The 20,725-nt window shown below is 41.2% G+C and overlaps 2 protein-coding genes across 6 annotated transcripts in view; both read right to left on the minus strand.

Annotated features, from left to right (window-relative positions):
* The window catches only part of LOC107372496 (rab GTPase-activating protein 1), a 120,721-nt gene that overhangs the window by 27,191 nt on the left and 72,805 nt on the right, over positions 1-20,725 (minus strand). The window lies entirely within an intron of this gene.
* Positions 9,008-10,627, minus strand: LOC107372503 (probable G-protein coupled receptor 21). The gene has a single exon (XM_070552282.1). The coding sequence runs from the start codon at positions 10,424-10,426 to the stop codon at positions 9,182-9,184; it is 1,245 nt and encodes a 414-aa protein (XP_070408383.1). The 5' UTR covers positions 10,427-10,627; the 3' UTR covers positions 9,008-9,181.

The following is a 20,725-nucleotide window of genomic DNA, read 5'->3' on the forward strand; positions in this document are numbered from 1 at the left end:
ACTAACGACCGACCCTGCTTTTCAAAGATTAATCACAGCTCATTTCATTATTGATTACCGGTGTATTTCGCAGAAATAAGCTTTAAATAAATAATGCTGCTCTAAGATAATGAATAAAGACGTCTTCATACAGCGTCTGAAAGAAATAAATATAAGAATGTGGAGGGCATCTCTGGTCTCGTTCACATGGTATTATGGAGAGAAAACCTGTACTTGTGCACCTTTCTCTAACAGTAGTATTAAAGAGTGGAGCATTCAGCGGTTTAAAGTTCTTATAAAGCTAATTTTTAAAACTCTGTTTCACATACGGGAGACTTAGAATAATCCTTTGGTTTTTCTACTTCCTGTAACTTGCCCAAAGACTCATCAACAGGACTGGACCTTATCACGAATCCTTGTTCAACAGCAACAGCTCCCTCTAAAGCAGACAGAAAGATGTACCAGCACTTAATCCCTATATTCATTTGTTTCTGAACTCTCTTGATCTTCTAGTAGCTAATTATACCTTGTTGGTTTTTGTTCTGGTACTTATGAAGCCCACCCCACCCTCACAGCATCCTTGTTCAATGCTTTCTGTTCCAACTTCCACAAAGGAAGAGAACAAACCAAAAATAATGCCACTATTAGAAGAAATGCAGGAAGAAAGAAATGCTAGAACAAAGACAGCTAACGGTGAGCAGAGAACAAGAACATTGGTCTGATTCACATCCTACACCGCGCCTGTAAGTCTATGACTGTTTCTATGTGTAGCTCAGAGAGGATTTTGTGACTCTCTAATTTAGTTTTCTTTAGGGGTCCTGTTGGATTTGATGTTGGAGTCTACTCAGGATTGGTCTGAGATGCTCTTTTTCCATGTTGATCTCATGTGAAATCACAAAGCTGGAATGGAGCGAGGAAAGTGACCCACCACAGACAGGCCTCGTCGACATGAGTCCCCCCATCCAGAGCCTGGATCTACTGGATGTTCTGCCCCATTTTAAAGGGAGTTTGCCCTCTCTGCTGAGTACATGCTTGAGACAGGGGATTGCAACAGAGAATCGGCTGGAATTCTAAAGACAACTTGAGAGTTTTAAGTGTTTGACTTTCTACCATTCAAACTGACTGTATATAACTCAATAGGGTTTATGCCATGGACCACGGGTAATCCAAGCCACATCTAAAACGCCAAAATCAAGTAGACAAAGGTTATAGATTGGATGTGTCCACCTATCTATAACTATGAAGTTAAGGGAATTAGCTTTGGGTTACAAAACAATGATACATGCTAGCTCTTTACTTATCAAGGTTAGCACAGTGAGGAAGCAGTAGCTCTATTTACAAGACACACCTGCCAGAAAATAAGCATACTATTACAGCAACAGTGTGTCTAATAAACGTGCCATACCGGCATGGCACTGCGCAACAGTTGCGGTATTTGTTCCGCCTCACTTGGTAGTAATATTGTGGTAATTGTCTCTCTTATAAACGACGAGCTCCGGCCGGCAACTATGTTGAAAATTAAAGTGAAACCAGGCTGTAAATTTCGCTTTTGTAAACAGAATCAGCTGAGATAACAATCGGAGGCAATGCAGCGCTTCTGGAGTGGCTAGTTAAAAAAAAAAAAAAAAAAACCCTAATAAGAGCAGCTTTCATCGCAATAAAAGGCAAGTTATGTCCAAGATAAACAGAAGTCCGCAGCAGTGCTAAGACCGCCCCATACCCTCTTTATGCCACCACTGTGTAATACTTTGTAAAAAGGACACGCTTGCGCAACATTACTACCATGATGTTGGCACTTATTCACAACCTAAGGCTCCCTGACGCTGCTTCAGCGTTGCGGCAAATTGACGGCATTGTTTGGTAAAGACAGCTAGAGTTACCATTATCAGAGTGACGGGTTATTATCATGAGTCATTTTTGTTTCTGAAGTTATAACTTTGATAGCATTAGCGTTGCTTCCTCGCTGTGCTGGTAAAGAGCTAACATGTATGATCATTTTGTAACCCAAAGCAAAAGCTAATTAACTTACCTTCAAAAGTTGATACATGCAACTTAAAACCTTTGTCTTTATTTGATTTTGGTGTTTTAGATGTGGCCTGGATATCAACAATTTCCACAGAATAATTCCTGTGAATATTGTTGACTGCTGACCTTTTGCACTTCCTGCAGCGATGCCCTAAATGACACAGAAAACATTAATGTTACTGTGACCCGGAAGTGATTCAAAGGTCAGGAAGCGTTTTACAGGGGGTTGTGGCATGCAGCCTATTAGATGCTGTTTTTGACTGAAGTGTTGGATGTGATCGGAAATGAAGTGTTCTGAGAAAAAGTTTTTTGTCCACCCTAAATTGGAAGCATCGTGTATGGCTGCTCTCGTGGCCTGCCTGTACATGTCTTGTCTTTATGTCGTGTGTTTATTCTTGGTCAGGTTGTGCTGTGGAGTCAAATTTCTTTGTTCCAGGACGCTGGTGCAATGAACATAAAGTTGATTCTGATATTATTAAACTGACAAGAGGTAGTCACAGGGTCAAAAAGGTCACAATGAGTAAGAGGCAGAATGGGTGATTGTTTTCAGTTATAAATCATCTTGTAAAATGTATCCACTCAGAAAAACAATTAATAAATTATATGTATATATATATATATATATATACATACACAGTGGGGCAAATAAGTATTTAGTCAGCCACCGATTGTGCAAGTTCTCCCACTTACAATGATGACAGAGGTCAGTAATTTACATCATAGGTACACTTCAACTGTGAGACAGAATGTGAAAAAAAAATCCATGAATTCACGTGGCCGGATTTTTAAAGAATTTATTTGTAAATCAGGGTGGAAAATAAGTATTTGGTCAATAACAAAAATTCAACTCAATACTTTGTAACATGACCTTTGTTGGCAATAACAGAGGTCAAATGATTACTATAGATCTTTACCAGGTTTGCACTCACAGTAGCTGGTATTTTGGCCCATTCCTCCATGCAGATCTTCTCGAGAGCAGTGATGTTTTGGGGCTGTCGCAGAGCAACACGGACTTTCAACTCCCTCCACAGATTTTCTATGGGGTTGAGGTCTGGAGACTGGCTAGGCCACTCCAGGACTTTCAAATGCTTCTTACGGAGCCACTCCTTTGTTGCCCGGGCGGTGTGTTTGGGATCATTGTCGTGTTGGAAGACCCAGCCACGTTTCATCTTCAAATCTCCCACTGATGGAAGGAGGTTTTCGCTCAGAATCTCACGATACATGGCCCCATTCATTCTGTCCTTAACAAGGATCAGTTGTCCTGTCCCCTTAGCAGAAAAACAGCCCCAAAGCATGATGTTCCCACCCCCATGCTTCACAGTAGGTATGGTGTTCTTGGGATGCAACTCAGTATTCTTCTTCCTCCAAACACGACAAGTTGAGTTTATACCAAAAAGTTCTACTTTGGTTTCATCTGACCACATGACATTCTCCCAATCCTCTGCTGTATCATCCATCTGCTCTCTGGCAAACTTCAGACGGGCCTGGGCATGCACTGGCTTCAGCAGCGGAACACGTCTGGCACTGCAGGATTTGATTCCCTGCCGTTGTAGTGTGTTACTGATGGTGACCTTTGTTACTGTGGTCCCAGCTCTCTGCAGGTCATTCACCAGGTCCCCCCGTGTGGTTCTGGGATTCTTGCTCACTGTTCTCATGATCATTCTGACCCCACGGGATGAGATCTTGCGTGGAGCCCCAGATCGAGGGAGATTATCAGTGGTCTTGTATGTCTTCCATTTTCTGATAATTGCTCCCACAGTTGATTTTTTTTCACACCAAGCTGCTTGCCTATTGTAGATTCACTCTTCCCAGTCTGGTGCAGGTCTACAATTCTTTTCCTGGTGTCCTTCGAAAGCTCTTTGGTCTTGGCCATAGTGGAGTATGGAGTCTGACTGTTTGAGGCTGTGGACAGGTGTCTTTTATACAGATAATGTGTTCAAACAGGTGCCATTAATACGGGTAACGAGTGGAGGACAGAAAAGCTTCTTAAAGAAGGCGCTACAGGTCTGTGAGAGCCAGAGATTTTCCTTGTTTAGTGACCAAATACTTATTTTCCACCCTGATTTACAAATAAATTCTTTAAAAAAATCCTGCCATGTGAATTCATGGATTTTTTTTAACATTCTGTCTCTCACAGTTGAAGTGTACCTATGATGTAAATTACTGACCTCTGTCATCATTTTAAGTGGGAGAACTTGCGCAATCGGTGGCTGACTAAATACTTTTTTGCCCCACTGTATGTATATGTATGTATATATATGTATATATATGTATATATATATATATATATATATATATATATATATATATATATATATATATATATATATATATATACACATGTATATATAAAATCTGAGCCATGTCATAATAATTACTTTCATAAACAAACCATTAAGAAAAACATTCTGCCCTTTTTGAGCAACATTGTGACTTGTGTGACTGCTTGTGATTTTCACTGATTTGAAGAACCTTGAGTGATGGAAATTATTAACTGGTGCTTGCTCAAAAGGTTTTGAAAAATAAATAAAGATTAGTAACACTTCCTTTAACAGTCCCCTAATTACTAAGTACTTACATGGTAATTACATAGTAAGTTAAAGTGTATTATTGTTTCTGAGTTCTTAAACAGTTATCACCATGTAATTTAGGTTCAATTCTAGTTTTTATTTTTATTAATCATTCCCAGTAAATACTGTTTTACACAATAACTACACTTTATGACAATTTTACAATTTCATTACAAAATAATACACTTTAACTTATTATGTAATTACCATGTAAGCACTTAGTAATTAGGGGACTGTAAAAGGAAGTGTTACCAAATAAAAGGAAGTGTTACCAAAATAATCATTTAAGGTCATATTAATTTAAAGTTCATCTCTTAACACTTAAAACGTCTTGCTACAAGTGTTTTAAATATCATTTTATCTTCCTTTGTAAATTCTGATCATTCATAGAGGAATCTTTTTAGTTTAGAGGCATGAGGATGATTATTGTAGTGCGACGAGCATGTTCTTCTTGGCCTCTCGATAAATGGTACTGATTCTTGTTTATACAAGCACCACTTAGCTGTACTTAACTAAAGTGCTGAGAAAACAAAGACCTCCAACATAACAGTTAATTAGCTTCCTCTTTGTCCATCTGTCTGTTCAGTTAAAGAGTGATTTATGAGTGTCGCGTGAGAGGAACACATCTGGCCTTCCATGCTACCGATGCTGAAGCTTCAGATAGATTTACAGTAAATATCAATCCAGATGTAGTGAAGACAATTAGAGAGGTGGGTCTGAGAGAACACAGGTGTCCTAACAGACCAGGGAGGAAGTCAAAGCTGTAAATGCAGTAAAAGAAAAGCACTTATGTGAGAAAGCAGAACAACCGGCACTTTGTTGTTCATGTGTCTGATTTCCTCTGACTCAACACAAAGCTGACATGTTAGATTTTTTTTGCTGTTGTTGTTGATTTGGAGTTTTTGTGCACCTACAAATTCTGCTGAAACATCAACACGTCAAACTTGCTGTAAGCCTTACCCTCACCCAAACAAGCCTGGGTGCTGCATTTAGATGCTTCATGCATTACAAATGTGGAATTAATATCAAAACTTAAAAATATGTATCAGATTTAGTTACATTCTCTTTTTATTCCTGATTTTTACATTTTTGGTCTAAAACCTAATTGCAGTTGTTTTTGTAGCCTTTTGGCAATAGTATTCTGCTTCAGCACAGCAGGGAAAAGATCACGATAGGAAATTGAAATGATAAAGTTCTTAAAACTGAAGTGTTTTCAATATCTTCCCCAACTTTTATCAGGCACTGGCAGAAATATGGTGCACCATATTTACACAAACTAACCTGCAACGTTAATCTGGGAAAGTGTATTTTCATTTTTCTGGCACCCTTTCATGAGCACAAACACGCGGTCTCTCATCCATGACTTAGCAACAGAATTGATTCCAGATCATTTCAAAACACTAAGATGCACATTTATTTGTTCACCACTGATAGACCACAAGCACATTTTTACAAAGCATCATGTAATCAGAATTCTCACTCATAAACACACATGTTTGACCATTCAGATTAACATTCAGTCTGTAAAGGTAGACATCTTCAAATCATTGAATATGAATGCTTCAATTTCCCAACTAAAAGTTTCAAGGCCTCATTGTTTACCAAATAAAGTCTGATTTCATTTTAAAAAGCACACAGATGCAAATGAGGTGCATTTTCAGACCAAAGCTTGGTTCTAATAGGCAGTTTCAGTAGATGTTGGATCAGTGTTTTTGCTGGTTTAGAGAAGGTCTGACTGTTAAGATGGCCTTGACTGCTTCAAGGAAAACAATACTTAGATAACAGCGTTAAACAGTTCTTCAACAAACAGCTAAACTTACATTCAGCTGCTGGTTACCATGAAAGAGTCCTTTTATCGTAAGAATCAAATAAGACCTCTGGTTTTATAGAAATCATTTTTATAATTTATTACCATGTGAAACAAATAATATCTAAATAAAAATCACAATGAATATAAAAATAAAGCTAATAAATTACATTTTTGGCAATTAGTAACCCAAGGAGCGACATTACGACCCAAAACCAACCAATTCTGGGTAATACTGGTCCTGATGGCGATGGTGGTCCAAACAACAGCAGCTTAATTATTTTTCTGTATATTTTCTCATTGTCTCAAGCATAAAATTTTGTACTAAAAATAAAATAAACACCTTTACTTCAAATATTGATTTTTTATGCTAACATTTTACCTTACTTGTCAATTTCTTATTCATTACAGCCTTCAAGCTATTATACTAAACCTACGTGTGCAAATGTTTTGTTTGCCGTTAAGAAACACTATTTTTCTCCTCCAGATCTCCCACCCATGTTATTTTCTTAAGATGGCCGTTTCCCCCTTCAGGAGGAAAAGACTGGATAAGTTACGTCACTAACGAGCTCATTTGGCATCACGATTTGTTTTTAAACTTCTACAAACCTACAATTATCTTCTAAAGTGCTAAAAACATTTCCAGCAATAACATTTAATGCGGATTTAAAGCCATCGCCGTCTCAAGATTAAAACGACGCTGTTTCCAGCAGAAACCCCACAACACGCATTATTTTAGAAAAATAAAATAAATCTTTACAAAACAAGACAACAGTCACATCTGCTGGTAAGCATGCTGCTAAACCTACCCAAACAACACAATGGGTATCACTTCACAAGAGAACACTCAGAAATCAGCTGATTAAAAAACATAAATGTGTACTTTTATAATCTAACATTCAGTCTGACATTTCTGTAAACACACACCTCTTCAGACAGAGACAGAAGAAGGTCCAATAGGAAAAGTTACAATACTTGGCAAAGTTTTACAAATGGCAGCTTTACAGTTGTCAAGGTGATTCTGTCGACAGTCACAAAGTATAGCGACCAGAACACAGTGAACAGTCAGCACTAAGCCATTGGTCAGATCTGGATGCACTCATGTGCTCAATCACACAGGAACAGATACACAACATGAATAAAAAAACAGTTAGATAACTTCTGCTTCAGGTTTGTCAAAAGGTGGAGCGACTTTATTTTTTCTGACGGACTTTTCCATCCCTGCATCTGTGAATCCAGTCAGCACTTACTAAAAACAGTCATGTGCCTTTAGCTGAGCCCTCACTTGCTTTAAGGGGAAAACACATCTGCAAACAGTTCAATTTACTAGAGTTTGGTAAATCAAGGCAACTTTAACCAAATACTGAAAAATATTTCTCATTCATGCACATAAGGCATTACTGAAACATTTTACACATATTCTGTACAAAAAACTTTCAAACGTATTGAACATTATAATAATTTTCTAATTCAAAATGTTTATGGTAAATCCAATTTGATGTGATGAACTTTCTTTGACACATAACTTTAGATGATATGACAAATATCTGCTCAGTATGACTTAAGCTAAAATTTACTTAGTTGTTTTATTTGTAATTTAAAAAGATCCTACACACACACACACACACACACACACACACACACACACACACAAACACACAGTTACCAGGGCCGTTTCCCTCTTTACCGATTTAATAACGTTAGCTTACTGCTAAACTATGTTCTGTTTGCATTTGATGCTCAAATCATTCATATAGGGTAAATAACAAACTTTAACAAGACTCTTTTTCTTCACCAGTTTCTAAAGAGGCTTTGCCATCGAAATGAAAGTCAAAGAAACAAAGAAAACCAACGATGTACCAACATTCAGTATCGTAATATCTTTTTGATATTCTGTATCTTGAAGACATCAGCATTTAAATCATGCTACATAAAACAAATAAAGGTGCAATGAAACTTGAAATGCTTCAAATATCACTAAAGAAAAATGCATACATCTCTTTCTAGCAGTCTAACAGTTGTATACCAAAGCTGCTTCATTTTACAAACAGGTGCAGCGTGCAAACTTAAAACTAAATGAAAGATGTTTCTTAAATAAATACATATTATCTCAAAGTTCATAAAATGTCTTTAATAAAGATGCATTAGAATCTATCATTGTTTAAACATCTCTTTGACTGTTCACTTAATAAAACCAACATTCAGAAACACACCCAAACAGTGTTTAATGCTGCAGAAAACGATCATCACCTCAGCACAATCTGAGTAAATTACAGCAGCCAATCTGCAGATTAGATTGTTTTGTTTCTTTGATGCTTTCACGAAGCGTTCCAACACTGAAGGTCACAAAAGAATGCAGAGAACAGAGAAGTTGAACAGAAGCTCTTTTGTATCACTTTCTTGTTTTGGTAAAATAAGTTAAGAATTCCTTTTGAAAGAAGAACACAAGCAGATAAACATTTTGTTTAACCTTGAAGGAATTTACTCCTACAGAGAGGACACCGAGACCTTTTTCTTCTTCATACCAAAGTGCCTGATCCATCAGTCCCAAACACACATTATATCACAAGTCCATGACCGTTAAAGCACACCTTGAAGGGCTAATAAGTCCTTTTCATTCTTGACTGCTTTGGTCTTGGCTCTCGTTCCCATGTTTGCCAGCTGTGGCTTGTCCAAAGAGGGTCATTTCTGAAGCACAAACAGCAGCGACCCCACACACTAGGAACTTTTCAAAGCCGCCACTTTAGGGCGTTCTGGTTGAAAGCTCAAATCTGGCTCAAGATTTGTCTCAGAATATTAACTAAACATGACACGTTGTACCAGCTCTCATGTCTCCGTGGCTGTATCCATACCCATACCCGGCACAACACTTCTCTACAGAACCAACAAAAGGCCTTTTGGAGTTCCTAACTCCAAAGCCACCACCATTGCGCTGTAGACAGTAGGAGCAGAGGCGCTTCAGGCCCTTCCTGAAAGCAGAGTTTGAGAGGCTGTAAATGAGACAGTTACAAAAGCTGTTGCTAATGGCCAACCATGTGGTCAGAAACGAGGCTGCGGGGTGGTGATATATCCCTCCGCTCTCCAGCAGAAAGTACAGGATGTAGGGCAGCCAGAGGATGTAAAACACACTAGTGATGCGAAACAAAACCATAGCATACCGCTTGTCTGGGTATGTTGATGTGGTCTGCTGATACTGAGGATGGTGGTGGTGGAGTCTGTGTGATTGGGACAAATGAGGACAATGCCTTTGCTCTACAGTACTGGCATTCTTCCCTAAAGATCCCGCCATCGCTCCGGGGCCCGGCTGCTGTTGGGGCCGGTATCGTGCTTGACGCTTGCTGATTTCTCGGGTGTGCTGTCGGCAGATCTTAAAGATGTTGGCATAGGTGAAACAGACGATTAGCGCAGCTGGGGCGTAGAGCAGAGCGACAATGAAGGAAGTAAAAGAGGGACTAGTCCTCCACTCCACTGCACACCACTCCACAACATCGCCATGGTAGCCAGGCTTCCCCCATCCAAGGAAACACGGGAGAAACACCAGAGCCGAGTACAGCCATATTAGAACGATGCAGCAGCGCACTCGACAAGGTGTTACAAGAGATGAATAGGTCAGAGGGCGTGTGATGGCGATGTAGCGGTCCACACTCACACAGGCAAGTGACACCATTGAAACGGACTTTAACACAGACACCATGTACCCAAACACCTGGCAGGTGAGTTTGGGGTCCAGACCTTGCAGGTGGTGGAGCAGAGACAGTGAGGGAAAAAGGCAGCTGACCCCCACCAGCAGATCAGCGTAGGCCATAGTCTGGATGAAAGCACTGGTGGTGTGGTGGCTGAGCAACGGAGCACAGTGAAACACAAAAATCACCACCAAGTTACCACAAATAATGAGAATAGTCAGCAGAAGTATGATTGATACTTCAAGGAGGCAGGTGGTGAGAATTTGGCAATAGCCTATCTCTAGTAAACAGAAGGGAGCAGAAGAGGTAGGCGAGTCAGCAAAGCTCTGGTTCAGGGGATCCAGGGTGGAATTCATGTTCATGGGCTGTAATACATAGGAGGGGCCCTTCGAGGGTACGATAAATCCAAAGACTCTATTTTGTCAAACAGCGGGCTGCCTCTAACATCAGTCAGGTTTCCGTCCAAACAAAAACCTTAATGCTCCATTTTAAAGGCAGGAAAGATGGAGAGGGCAGATAAAGGTGATCCAGTCCCCTGGTATTTTCCTCAGAGCAGACGCAATTAGAACACCAGTAGGGTAAAAGCTGATTGACATTCAAATGAATGGTCCTTCTCCTCGGTAGGTTTCCAGGTAAAGGCACAAAAAGTACTTCCTATAGAAGGCTGAGATGTCCTCAGCATCTGCTGCAGCTGCAGAAATCCCAGTTGGTAATCCACAGGGTCACTGTCACAGCTTGCACAGGAAAGTCATTGTTGGGCCAGCTGCATACATCTATTGAGTGAATGACTAGGCATCTTTTCTGCTCTTTTCGGTTTCTTCTTTTCTGCTTTCAGTTGTCTTCCTTGTCACCACTCCTCCATCTGCACCTACTCTTGAGTCAGTTTCTTCTTGGTCCGTTGCAGCGATATCTCAGCAGAGATAGGTGTGGCAGTGCTCAGAAACATGCAGCAAAAAGCATGTCAGCAGTTACTTCTGTTCTGAAGAGCAGTGACAGTCTGGCCGGCATACCGATGCAGGAAGAACCCCTCTGTGCTCATTTATTCTGCTTAGCCGTCTGCTTCTCATACACTGTCTCACTTCGTCTGCCTCTCTCTACAGAAACAGCAGCACAGAGGCCACTCCCATTCTCTGTGTTTCCAACCTATCATCATCTGCAAAGACACGAGGTTGCCTCTTTCCTCCCCCCACCAACACCTCCCCATTATTTTCAGTGAAAGTGTGTCTAACAATCAAACCCAAATTTTAACTAACTGTTTCAAAGTGCTAAAATTTGTAACATGCAGAGCTACCCAGTACTTGGAAAACCTTTGAGATCGTGAATAAATTTTTCCATCAATACAATGTAATTGCATAGTATTTTTTTTACATGCAACAATGACCATATGATTTGGCACACATTATTAAAAAAGCAATAAAACACAAACAGCGTGCAAGTACTGAATTGGATTTTCTAAGTTCTAATTATTTTATGATATTAAGTCTATATTGTGAAAAAATCATTGCATGTGTTTAGTAGATTTTATTAGTCAGAATGTGCAGCAACATAGAAGCTCAGCAGATAGATTCAAAAACATCAAAGCACAGCTTTAATTATTTATCGTGGGCTCAGAGTCTATGAGTAATTAACAGCTGATTAACGAATGCAGTACATCATTATGCAGCTCGGTTTCTCTGCCAGGGCTACAGCACATGGAAAGTAAAGAAAGTTGCAGGAAGGAATGAAACAACATATAAATGCTGCAGCAAAAAACTAGTCCTGAAACATGGAATATCTAAATATTTTTAGAATGTGTTGGAATGTGCAAAACGTACTTTAACAAACTAAAAGTGTTGCACAAACAGTAGAACCAGCAACATAGCAGCAAAATGTGTTCAATTTTACTATTGTGGTCGGCAGGATGAAAACATGATGCACCCAGCATCACTTCAATCGTGATTTTGTGTTTCAATGGCCACGGAGCAAACTTTACATTAGTGCTATTACCTCTAAATGCCATGCTCGATTAAGAGCATGCGTTTGCTAATATTGTGATTAAAAACTCCCAATTCCAAGGATGACAGCAGACTAAACACTTAGCTAACTCTCCATTAACTACATAGAAAGAAGATGCACATCTGTAAAATATGTTTTCTTTGACACTTCTAAATTATTTTCTTGTGTAGTCAATGTGGAGAGATGATCTTTAAAAAAGGGTTAGGGCTAAGGTCTCTTATGCCCAGTACAGTCATATTGTGGCGAAGGTGGCACAGGAGTTAAGTGCTCGCCCCGTAACTGGAAGGTTGCAGGTTCGAGCCCTGCTCAGTCGATCACTGTCGTCGTGGCCTTGGGCAAGACACTTAACCCACCTCTCCTGCTGGTGGGGGTCAGAGGGACCAGTGGCGCCTGTGTTCAGCAAGCCTTGCCTCTGTCAGTGAGTCCCAGGGCAGCTGTAGCTACAATGTAGCTCATCACCACCAGCGTGTGAATGTGTGTGAATGGGTGAATGACTGATTGTGCTGTAAAGTGCCTTGGGGAGTCCAAGGCCTCTTGAAGGCGCTATATCAAATACAGGTCATTTACCATTTACCATATTACAGATTTGACCTTTCTGGAGGTCACCTTATGCCGCTGTTGTGAAATCAAGAGCTTACTGAAGCTTTTTAAAGAATAAGGACTCTGTAAACAATTTTAATTGAAAATAGGTTTTAAAACTATCGCACAAATTGTAGGACATTTCACTGAATCCGTTTATCTCTAGTTGCAGTTGAGTTTTAGACTGGCAAGCCATGTTATATAGGTAATTATCTAGTCTGTCCACAAGCCATTGAAACCACCTAGTCGTACAGCGGAGTCCACGGTTGTCTTTTAAACAGTCTCTGCTGTAATTGGACATCGTTAGGACCAATCGAAGGAACAAACAATGTGACATACTCATCACTACAGATGTCAATCAATGGGGCAGCTCACCATACACCGTTTAACAAGAAGCAAATACAACCTTTTTGTAATTAAAAGACATAAGCACCTCTTCCTGCCTATGTCTCAAAGAAAAGTTCAAGTCTAAATAGTCCACAGTTGATGCCAGAGCCATTTCAAATGAACTCAGATCCTAAGTTGATGCCATCTTTGTTTTTCATCTCCATCACAGCATACAGATTCAAAATTAAAGTCCCATCAGTTGTCACACACACTGGTGAGTGGTGACATTTGTGCTCTGCATTTGATCCATCCCCACGGGGGGTGATGAGCTGCAGTTGTGGCAGCGCTCAGGAACTATTTGGGGGTTTGACCCCCAATCCAACTCCTACAGTTTGGTTTCAAGCAGGGAGGCATTGGATTCCATTTTTAAAGTCTTTGGTATGACCTGACCAGGTTTTGAACCCTGATCACCCAGTCAAAGGTCAGACACTCAAGCCACTAGGCCACCGTCATTTGGCCAGACTAAACTGTTTGATCCAATGGTAGACCTGTTGAGGAAAAATGGAGTGCAGCTGGACCTGCAGAGCACAATCTTTTGCGATGCTATGGTTGGTCTATATTTGTAGGTTAGTTAAGTTTAGCATGTTCCTGAAAAATGCAACTAATATGTAGAAATTGCACCTACCTATCTTTCTCATGCATAAAAGTCTTACACAGTTGAAGCACTTGGTTCAGCACAGACATACTTATGCAATGCAAAGTTGAAAACATGTGTACTGCAATATCATGTGTCAATAACGTATGATGGGAAAACAAGAAAATAACTTTTATGAGTCTCCACCTTTAATAAATATAAAAACACAAACCATCACACACGCTCACACAAGAAAAAAACAAATTCATCTGAGGCTTTTTGTTGAAATAAGGAAATGTTTCTGGTATTTCGGCTGCATGGTGGAGCAGTGTTTAGCACTGTTGCCTCGCAGCACGAAAGTCACAGGTTCAAAACTCGGCTGCTGCCTTTCTGCGTGGAGTTGCGTGTTCTCCCCATGCATGCGTGGGTTTCCTCCGGGTACTCCGGTTTCCCCCACAGATCACAACATGCCCTATAGGTTATAAATTGTAAGTCGCTTTGGATAAAAGCGTCTGCTAAGCGAATAAACATAAACATAATAAACATATTTTATTTTTTAAAGAATGAAAAAGTACTCGAAAATAAGACCTTAGTGTTTACATTCTAATCTATAAATTTGGGGCAACACGACTACATTTGTCAGATTTTTTTCACAGATCTACTAAAGTAAACATTCTATCAGAGAAAGACTTGAAACCTTATAAACTTTCCAACTAACAGATAAACAGAATAAAGCTTGCCAGTGTGTCCATGTGACACGCTGCACCTCACAGAACACCTGCTTTAAACAATAAACCAGACCTAAAGAATTTGATCAAATCGTGTTTTCAAAGCTGCTCTAAGCAAAATCAGCTGCAAGCTTTTCAATGCATGTGCAAATCAGTACCTCTGTGACTAGTCTAATTAATATTTGCTGGAATAATTACTGACAGTTATTTCTAGCATGCATGATGCGAAGATGAAATTGAATTACTCATTATCTAAAATTAGCCACTTCAGTGGGTAGTAATTAATGTCAGATTTAGCTCAGCACTGTCTCCATCCGCTCCCTCTCGACTTTCTGAAGACTTCAGTTTGCCTCGTGCAGGGAAATTTGGTGCAGCGTGATGAGGACCCAAACACTCCCCCACACACGCCACCTTTCTCCCCCGCTATCCACACACACACTAGCAGGCCTTCACGCGCCTCATCTGCCAGCTACATGAGGAGCTAAAAATAGATGACTGTAGGAAAGGGCTGGATAGAGGAGAGGGATTGAGGGGAAGAAACGAGGATGAGAGTTAAAAAAGTCACAGCTCATCAACAATCAGGGGAGGGGAAAAAACAGAAAGAAGTCCAAGATTTCAGAAAACAGCAAAGTGAAAACGGAAACAGAGTAAACAAAGGGGGAAAGATGACTATTATGTAATGCCCTCAGCGTGCCAAGCTGGGTAGAACTCAGCTCTGATACCTGTCTGAAATGTGCTTGTTTATTTAACAACCTCCCAAGGACAAGTTCAGGAGAAAACACAACTGGCAGCAACACAATAGCCCAGAAATGCTGAGGAGCGTATCCGGATTTGAAGAAAGAAATAAAAATAATAAAGAGAAGGGGCTAATCGTGTACCCATCATGGACCACAAACATATTACAAGATTCATAACTAATGAGATAAACAATACATGCAAATAAATGAATTTCTATTTAAATTATTTATTACGTAAACCAAAGAAACACACGGTTGTAAAAACTAACATTGATCAGACTCTCTTTACTTTATGGCATCTGGACGAGAGCTTTTTCGTTTTTAGAAAAAATATCTATTTGAAAAATCAGACAGAAACAAATACAGGCATAGAGCTGCAGAGTAAAAAAAGCCTCCTGGAATTACAACACCTGAGAAAAGGGAGGAGACAGAAGCTGATGCAAATCACAAATGAGCAGCTGACACAGAGGACACAAACCGACAGGAGCACAAACATGTCAAAGTCCAAACGAGTCAAAATCTCTCTCTCCTAAACACACACACACACACACACACACACACACACACACAGGGCAGAACGCAGATAGGTCATTGCGTGAGTCTGCAGAGAAATTCAGGCAGTCTCGTGAGAGCTTGGTTTTGCTCTTCAGGGAAGGCTGATGTTGCAGAACTGAGGGCACACTGAGTTGATCTTCCTTCTCATGAAAGCATAAATGAAATAATAGTGTGGTGTGATGTTGTGTAATATTCTCTTGATTAAAATCATCTGACACTGGACCAGCAAGCTGCCACAGCCAACATGGCTGGCTTCTTTGAATTAGAACTCATGGTGGTCGGTAAAGTTGGACCACTGGACAAATTTATTGACCACTGACGACTGGCTGAGGCCTTCGTCGATCTTTTTTGAAAGAGAGCATTTTTTATGTCTATGAATTGGTCATGCAGATGGGACATTCCATACTTTCAGGTCAAATCAGCATCTATTTTGCAAAGCTCTACGTACAAATCCATATTATACATGATTAGAAAGTAAGGCTGAACGATTACTTGAATATGCAAATACAATGCAGTGTGACAAAATGAGATTTTCTAATCGCAAATGCTGCGATTTGACTGGTCGCGAGATCTGGGAAATGTGTGTGACCTGCGAGCACCTCAAACAAGGCAGGGAGAGAAGAAAATGATGCGCTTTAGCATGTGATAAAATGGCCTCAGGATCAAAAGAATCTGCACAAAGTTTGGTACCAAAGAGGAGCAGCACATCAGTTGTGTGTAATTATTTTGGCTATAAAAAAAGAAGATGCTGCACAATGTCAGGTACTGAAACCTGCCTTGCTACTATTGCTACCTCAAGATCAACATCTACGGGAAACACTGTTATACATTGACAATTGGTTATGCTGTAGGGTAGTGACATAAGCTGCATTCAAGTCATTAAGATATTATCAAACACAGCACTTGGATTTCTAATATCAGGGTGTTTATTGGGGTTCCAAAAGGAGTAAATTAACAAAGACCTGAAGACGTTTCAAGAAGAGTCCCAAAATCAAATAACACTGGTAACAAAAGAGGGTTCTGAACAGGACATGATGTGCACCAGGTCAATAAAGAGAGATTTAAAATACTGGTAAAATATTACAAGAGCACAAGACAAATCAAGTAAATGGAAGACTGGTGCGGCATGAAAACGTGTGACATACAGCAAGGAAGTTTCTTCACTGGATTTAATAACAACAGCTAAATAAATGCCAACGAAAGCATCATTTTACACCACAGAACGCCTTAAGTACCAGGTACTCTCCCTTTGTTTTTCACTACAGCTAATAAACCAACTAAAGCTGGTAGGATCTGTTGTTGAACACATGATAAACTAGAGGTTCTGTGAGCAGAAAGTGAACAGAATGTGCCATGTACAGTGCAGACGATTGGCATTTATGAAACAGTCCTGGTATACATTTAAAGTGCATTTAACAGAATTTTTTTTAAAAAGAGTTGAAGCATACATTTAGGTCAGGTGAATCATTTGGGAAAAATAACACCTTGTTGTGAACTTCCTGAAAAACTCTGTGCTAACTCTTAAGCACACAGAATAAAATGTAGGGTTATGTTATGTAAACCCCGGTTCTTTGATACCAGCGTGAGGTGTTTCACTATGGGAATTGCCCTGGCGTGACCAACTACGGAAGCTCCAATGACATCACGCCTGTTCCTGACAGACCGGTTGTGCCATACCCAGGCTCCGCCCACCCAGTATATCCACGGTTAACCAACCCCTCCTACTCATTCGTAAGATTTCTTACCATTAATGCAAGAAGGGAACTGTTGGTGAAACACCTCGCTCTGTTATCAAAGAACCGGTGTTTACAAAACGTAACCCTACGTTCTTTTTCTAACTTTGTTCGGTGTTTCACTATGGGAGATACGGCCCACTCTCGGATTGCATGTCCATCCCAGAATGAGCTGCAGCAAAATTCTGCTTAACCACTAGGCAGACGCTGTGCATCCTGCCTCCAGCACTGAATGCGCCAGTGAAGGTTGAGACGCATACGGCCTGTAAAACTGCACAAAAGTTAGCAGCGTGGCCCAGCTAGCTGCTGCCTGGACTGACACCACGAAAACAGGGCCCAAGATGTGGCCATGCTCCTTGTAGAACGAGCCCTCACTCCCACAGGGGGTTCAGCACCCTTACACCTATATGAAAGGCTGATTGCTTCTACAATCCAGTGTGCCGGTCTCTGGCGAGACACAGGCTTGCCTTTATGGGCCGTGGCACAAGAAACAAACTGGTCTTATTTTCTGAAACCAGCAGTCCTGTCTAGGGATGGGTACTGAATTCGGTACTTTTTAAGGTACCGACCGAATTCCATAGTACCGACCGAGCACCGATTCACGTAATTTCAAACGGTGCCTCGTTTCGGTACCCATCCTTCATAACGAGAACTTGCCTAGACAGCTGCGCATGCGCAAGAGCGTTTTGTCGTCGGTCGCTGCGAGCCAGTTGTAAACAGAGCAGCATGGTAGAAAACGCACGCTAAAGCTTGGGTCAACTTCACTAAATGTGATGGGTAACTGGGTCATGATGAAACCAGCGACAACGATCTAAGTGAGACATCCTCATCTTAATCTGCTCCGGTAGGTAAATATAATTAGCTTGATATGTTAGCTTCCGTTTCGCTAATGGTGCGTTCGCTTTCTCCTCGGAACTCCGAATTCCAGAAGAACATGAATGCGCTCTAAAGTTTGGCTTCACTTTACTAAATGCGACGGGTGATTGGGTCAAGATGAAACCAGTGACAACGATCTAAGTGTGAGGCATCATTGTTTTAATCTGCTCCAGCAGTTAAATAAACAGTTTAAGATAATGTTAGCTTGATATGTTAGCTTCCATTGCTACCATTGTTATCAGCTAATGGTGCGTTCGGTTTCTCCTTGGAAATTCTAACTTCCCAGTAGGAAAAATCAAAGACAAAGGACGGCAAAAGGAATGAAGATACACAGTAAATTTAGTTCACTGTAAAGATGTTTGCTTCAGTTTAATTATCAGCTTATAAAACTACAAGGACGATGTTAAAATACAAACAGTTGAATGTTATTTATCGTGATATATATCAAATATTGTTATATATTGAGAAAAATATATATTTAATTATAAAAGAGAATTAAAATAATAAACACTCAAAAGTATCGAAAATTGGTACCGTTAAGTACCGGTATCGATTCGTAGGTACCGGGAATTAATACCGAATCGATTCAAATGTCAAAGGTACCCATCCCTAGTCCTGTCCATATAAGCCCTTAAAGCTCGAACAGGGCAGAGACAATTAAGCGTCTGCTCTTCTGCTGAGGAAAAAGGAGGTGGATGAAAAGCCAGCAGCTCCACAGGGGAGCAGCTACAAGACGATTCCATTACTTAAGGCACAAAAGCTGGATTGGGTCGCAAACACACCTTAGTGTAGCCAGTGGCCCACTGTAAACAAGAGGGACTGACTGACCATGCCTGAAGGTCACTCACTCTCTTTGCTGTAGTTAAAGCTAAGAGTAGGGCAGTTTTTTAAAGAGAGACATTTCAACCCAGCCCCATCTACAGGTTCAAAAGGATGACAGAGGGCCACCATAACAAGAGAGAGGTCCCACAGTGGTACCAGTGGCCTAAAGACTGGTAGCTTACGATGAGCACCCTTCATGAAGCGACTCACTAACGGGTGTTGCCCCACTGGTTTGTCACCAAACCCCACATGGCATGCGGAAATTGCAGCCTGATAAACCTTAATAGTGGAGAAAGCTTTACCCTTGTCAATCAGACTCTGCAAAAAACACCGAACACTGAAACAGGATAATATGTTTTTCTTCACACCACACCTCAAAACTCTCCATTTACAGCTGTAAAGAGATCGAGTTGAGGGAGCCCTAGCGTTTTGAATGGTGTTAATGACGCTTGGGGGCAGGCCTGCCACACTCAGATTCCACCTCTCATGGGCCAGGCCCACAGAGTCAAGCGGTCTGGGTGAGGGTGATACATCTCCCCCTGGCCTGGGACAGACGATCCCTGCAGACAGGCAGGGGCAAGAGTTTGTCCCAAAGCATTTGGATTATTTCTGCCGCCCACGGCTTGGATGGCCGCAACGGAGCCACCAAGATCAAAGACAGGCCATGCTCCCTTACTCATTAGAATGGAGGAAATCAGACTGAGAGGAGGAAACACGTACAGCAGCACTCTCGGCCACTGGTGAGCCAATGTGTCGACTTCAGGAGGTGTATCTGCGTCTGACCGGGAGAAGAAGAGTGGGCAGGGGGCACTTTCCCATGAGGTGAAGAGATCTACGGTAGTCTGACCAAATCTCTGTCATATTTGGTGCACCACCTGGAGGTGGAGTTTCCATTATCCGTAAAGAGGATTTCCTCTGGACAGAAGGTCTGCCCCTCTGTTCAAGCTGCCCGCCACATGTGTTGCACAGACTGAGAGGAGTCTGGAGCTGCACCACACAATTATTTCCCTGGCTAGTGAGTGCAGCTGTAGGGAGCGTACCCAGCCCTGACGGTTGATATAAGCTACCACTGTGGTGTTGTCTGTCTTCACTGAGACATGATGTTCCCTTAAGTAGGGCAGGAAGTGCTTTAAAGCAAGAAACACTGCTAGGAGTTCCAGCACATTTATGTGAACCCGTTTCAAACTGCGTGACCAAACGCCGTTCACTGCTCTCCCCACCAAAGCGGCCCCCTAACCTGTGAGGGTCGTCACAATAACTCTGGACACCACTGCCCCTAGCGGAACCCCAGTTGTGAAAACTGTTCGGTCTCTCCAAGGCTGGAGAGCCGACATACACGCGGGAGTTATTTTCACTCTGCGGTGGAGATGATGGCGGGAGCACAGTCTTAACGACCTCACCCACCACTGGACATCTCTCATCATAAGAAGCCCCAGTTGCACCACAGAAATCATTGACGCCATGAGGCCGAGAACGCGCAGGCAGTCTGTACGAGGCACGGTTTCCTAGCTGAAAACGTGCGACACACTGTGTGAAGAACGCCATCCTCTCTTCTGAAAGCGAGACACGATAAGAGAGAGAGTTTATCTGAAGACCCAGATATTCTGTGCACTGTCTGGGGAATAAACTGCTCTTTGTCCAATTTATTTTGAACCCCAGGTCAGTCAGATGGTTC

This window comes from Nothobranchius furzeri, chromosome 6 (assembly GCF_043380555.1).
Source record: "Nothobranchius furzeri strain GRZ-AD chromosome 6, NfurGRZ-RIMD1, whole genome shotgun sequence".
NCBI lineage: Eukaryota > Metazoa > Chordata > Actinopteri > Cyprinodontiformes > Nothobranchiidae > Nothobranchius > Nothobranchius furzeri.

What these genes read in the sequence shown, in the direction of transcription:
- LOC107372503 (XM_070552282.1), bottom strand. Translation starts at nt 10,426, where the DNA reads ATGAACATGAATTCCACCCTGGATCCCCTGAACCAGAGCTTTGCTGAC.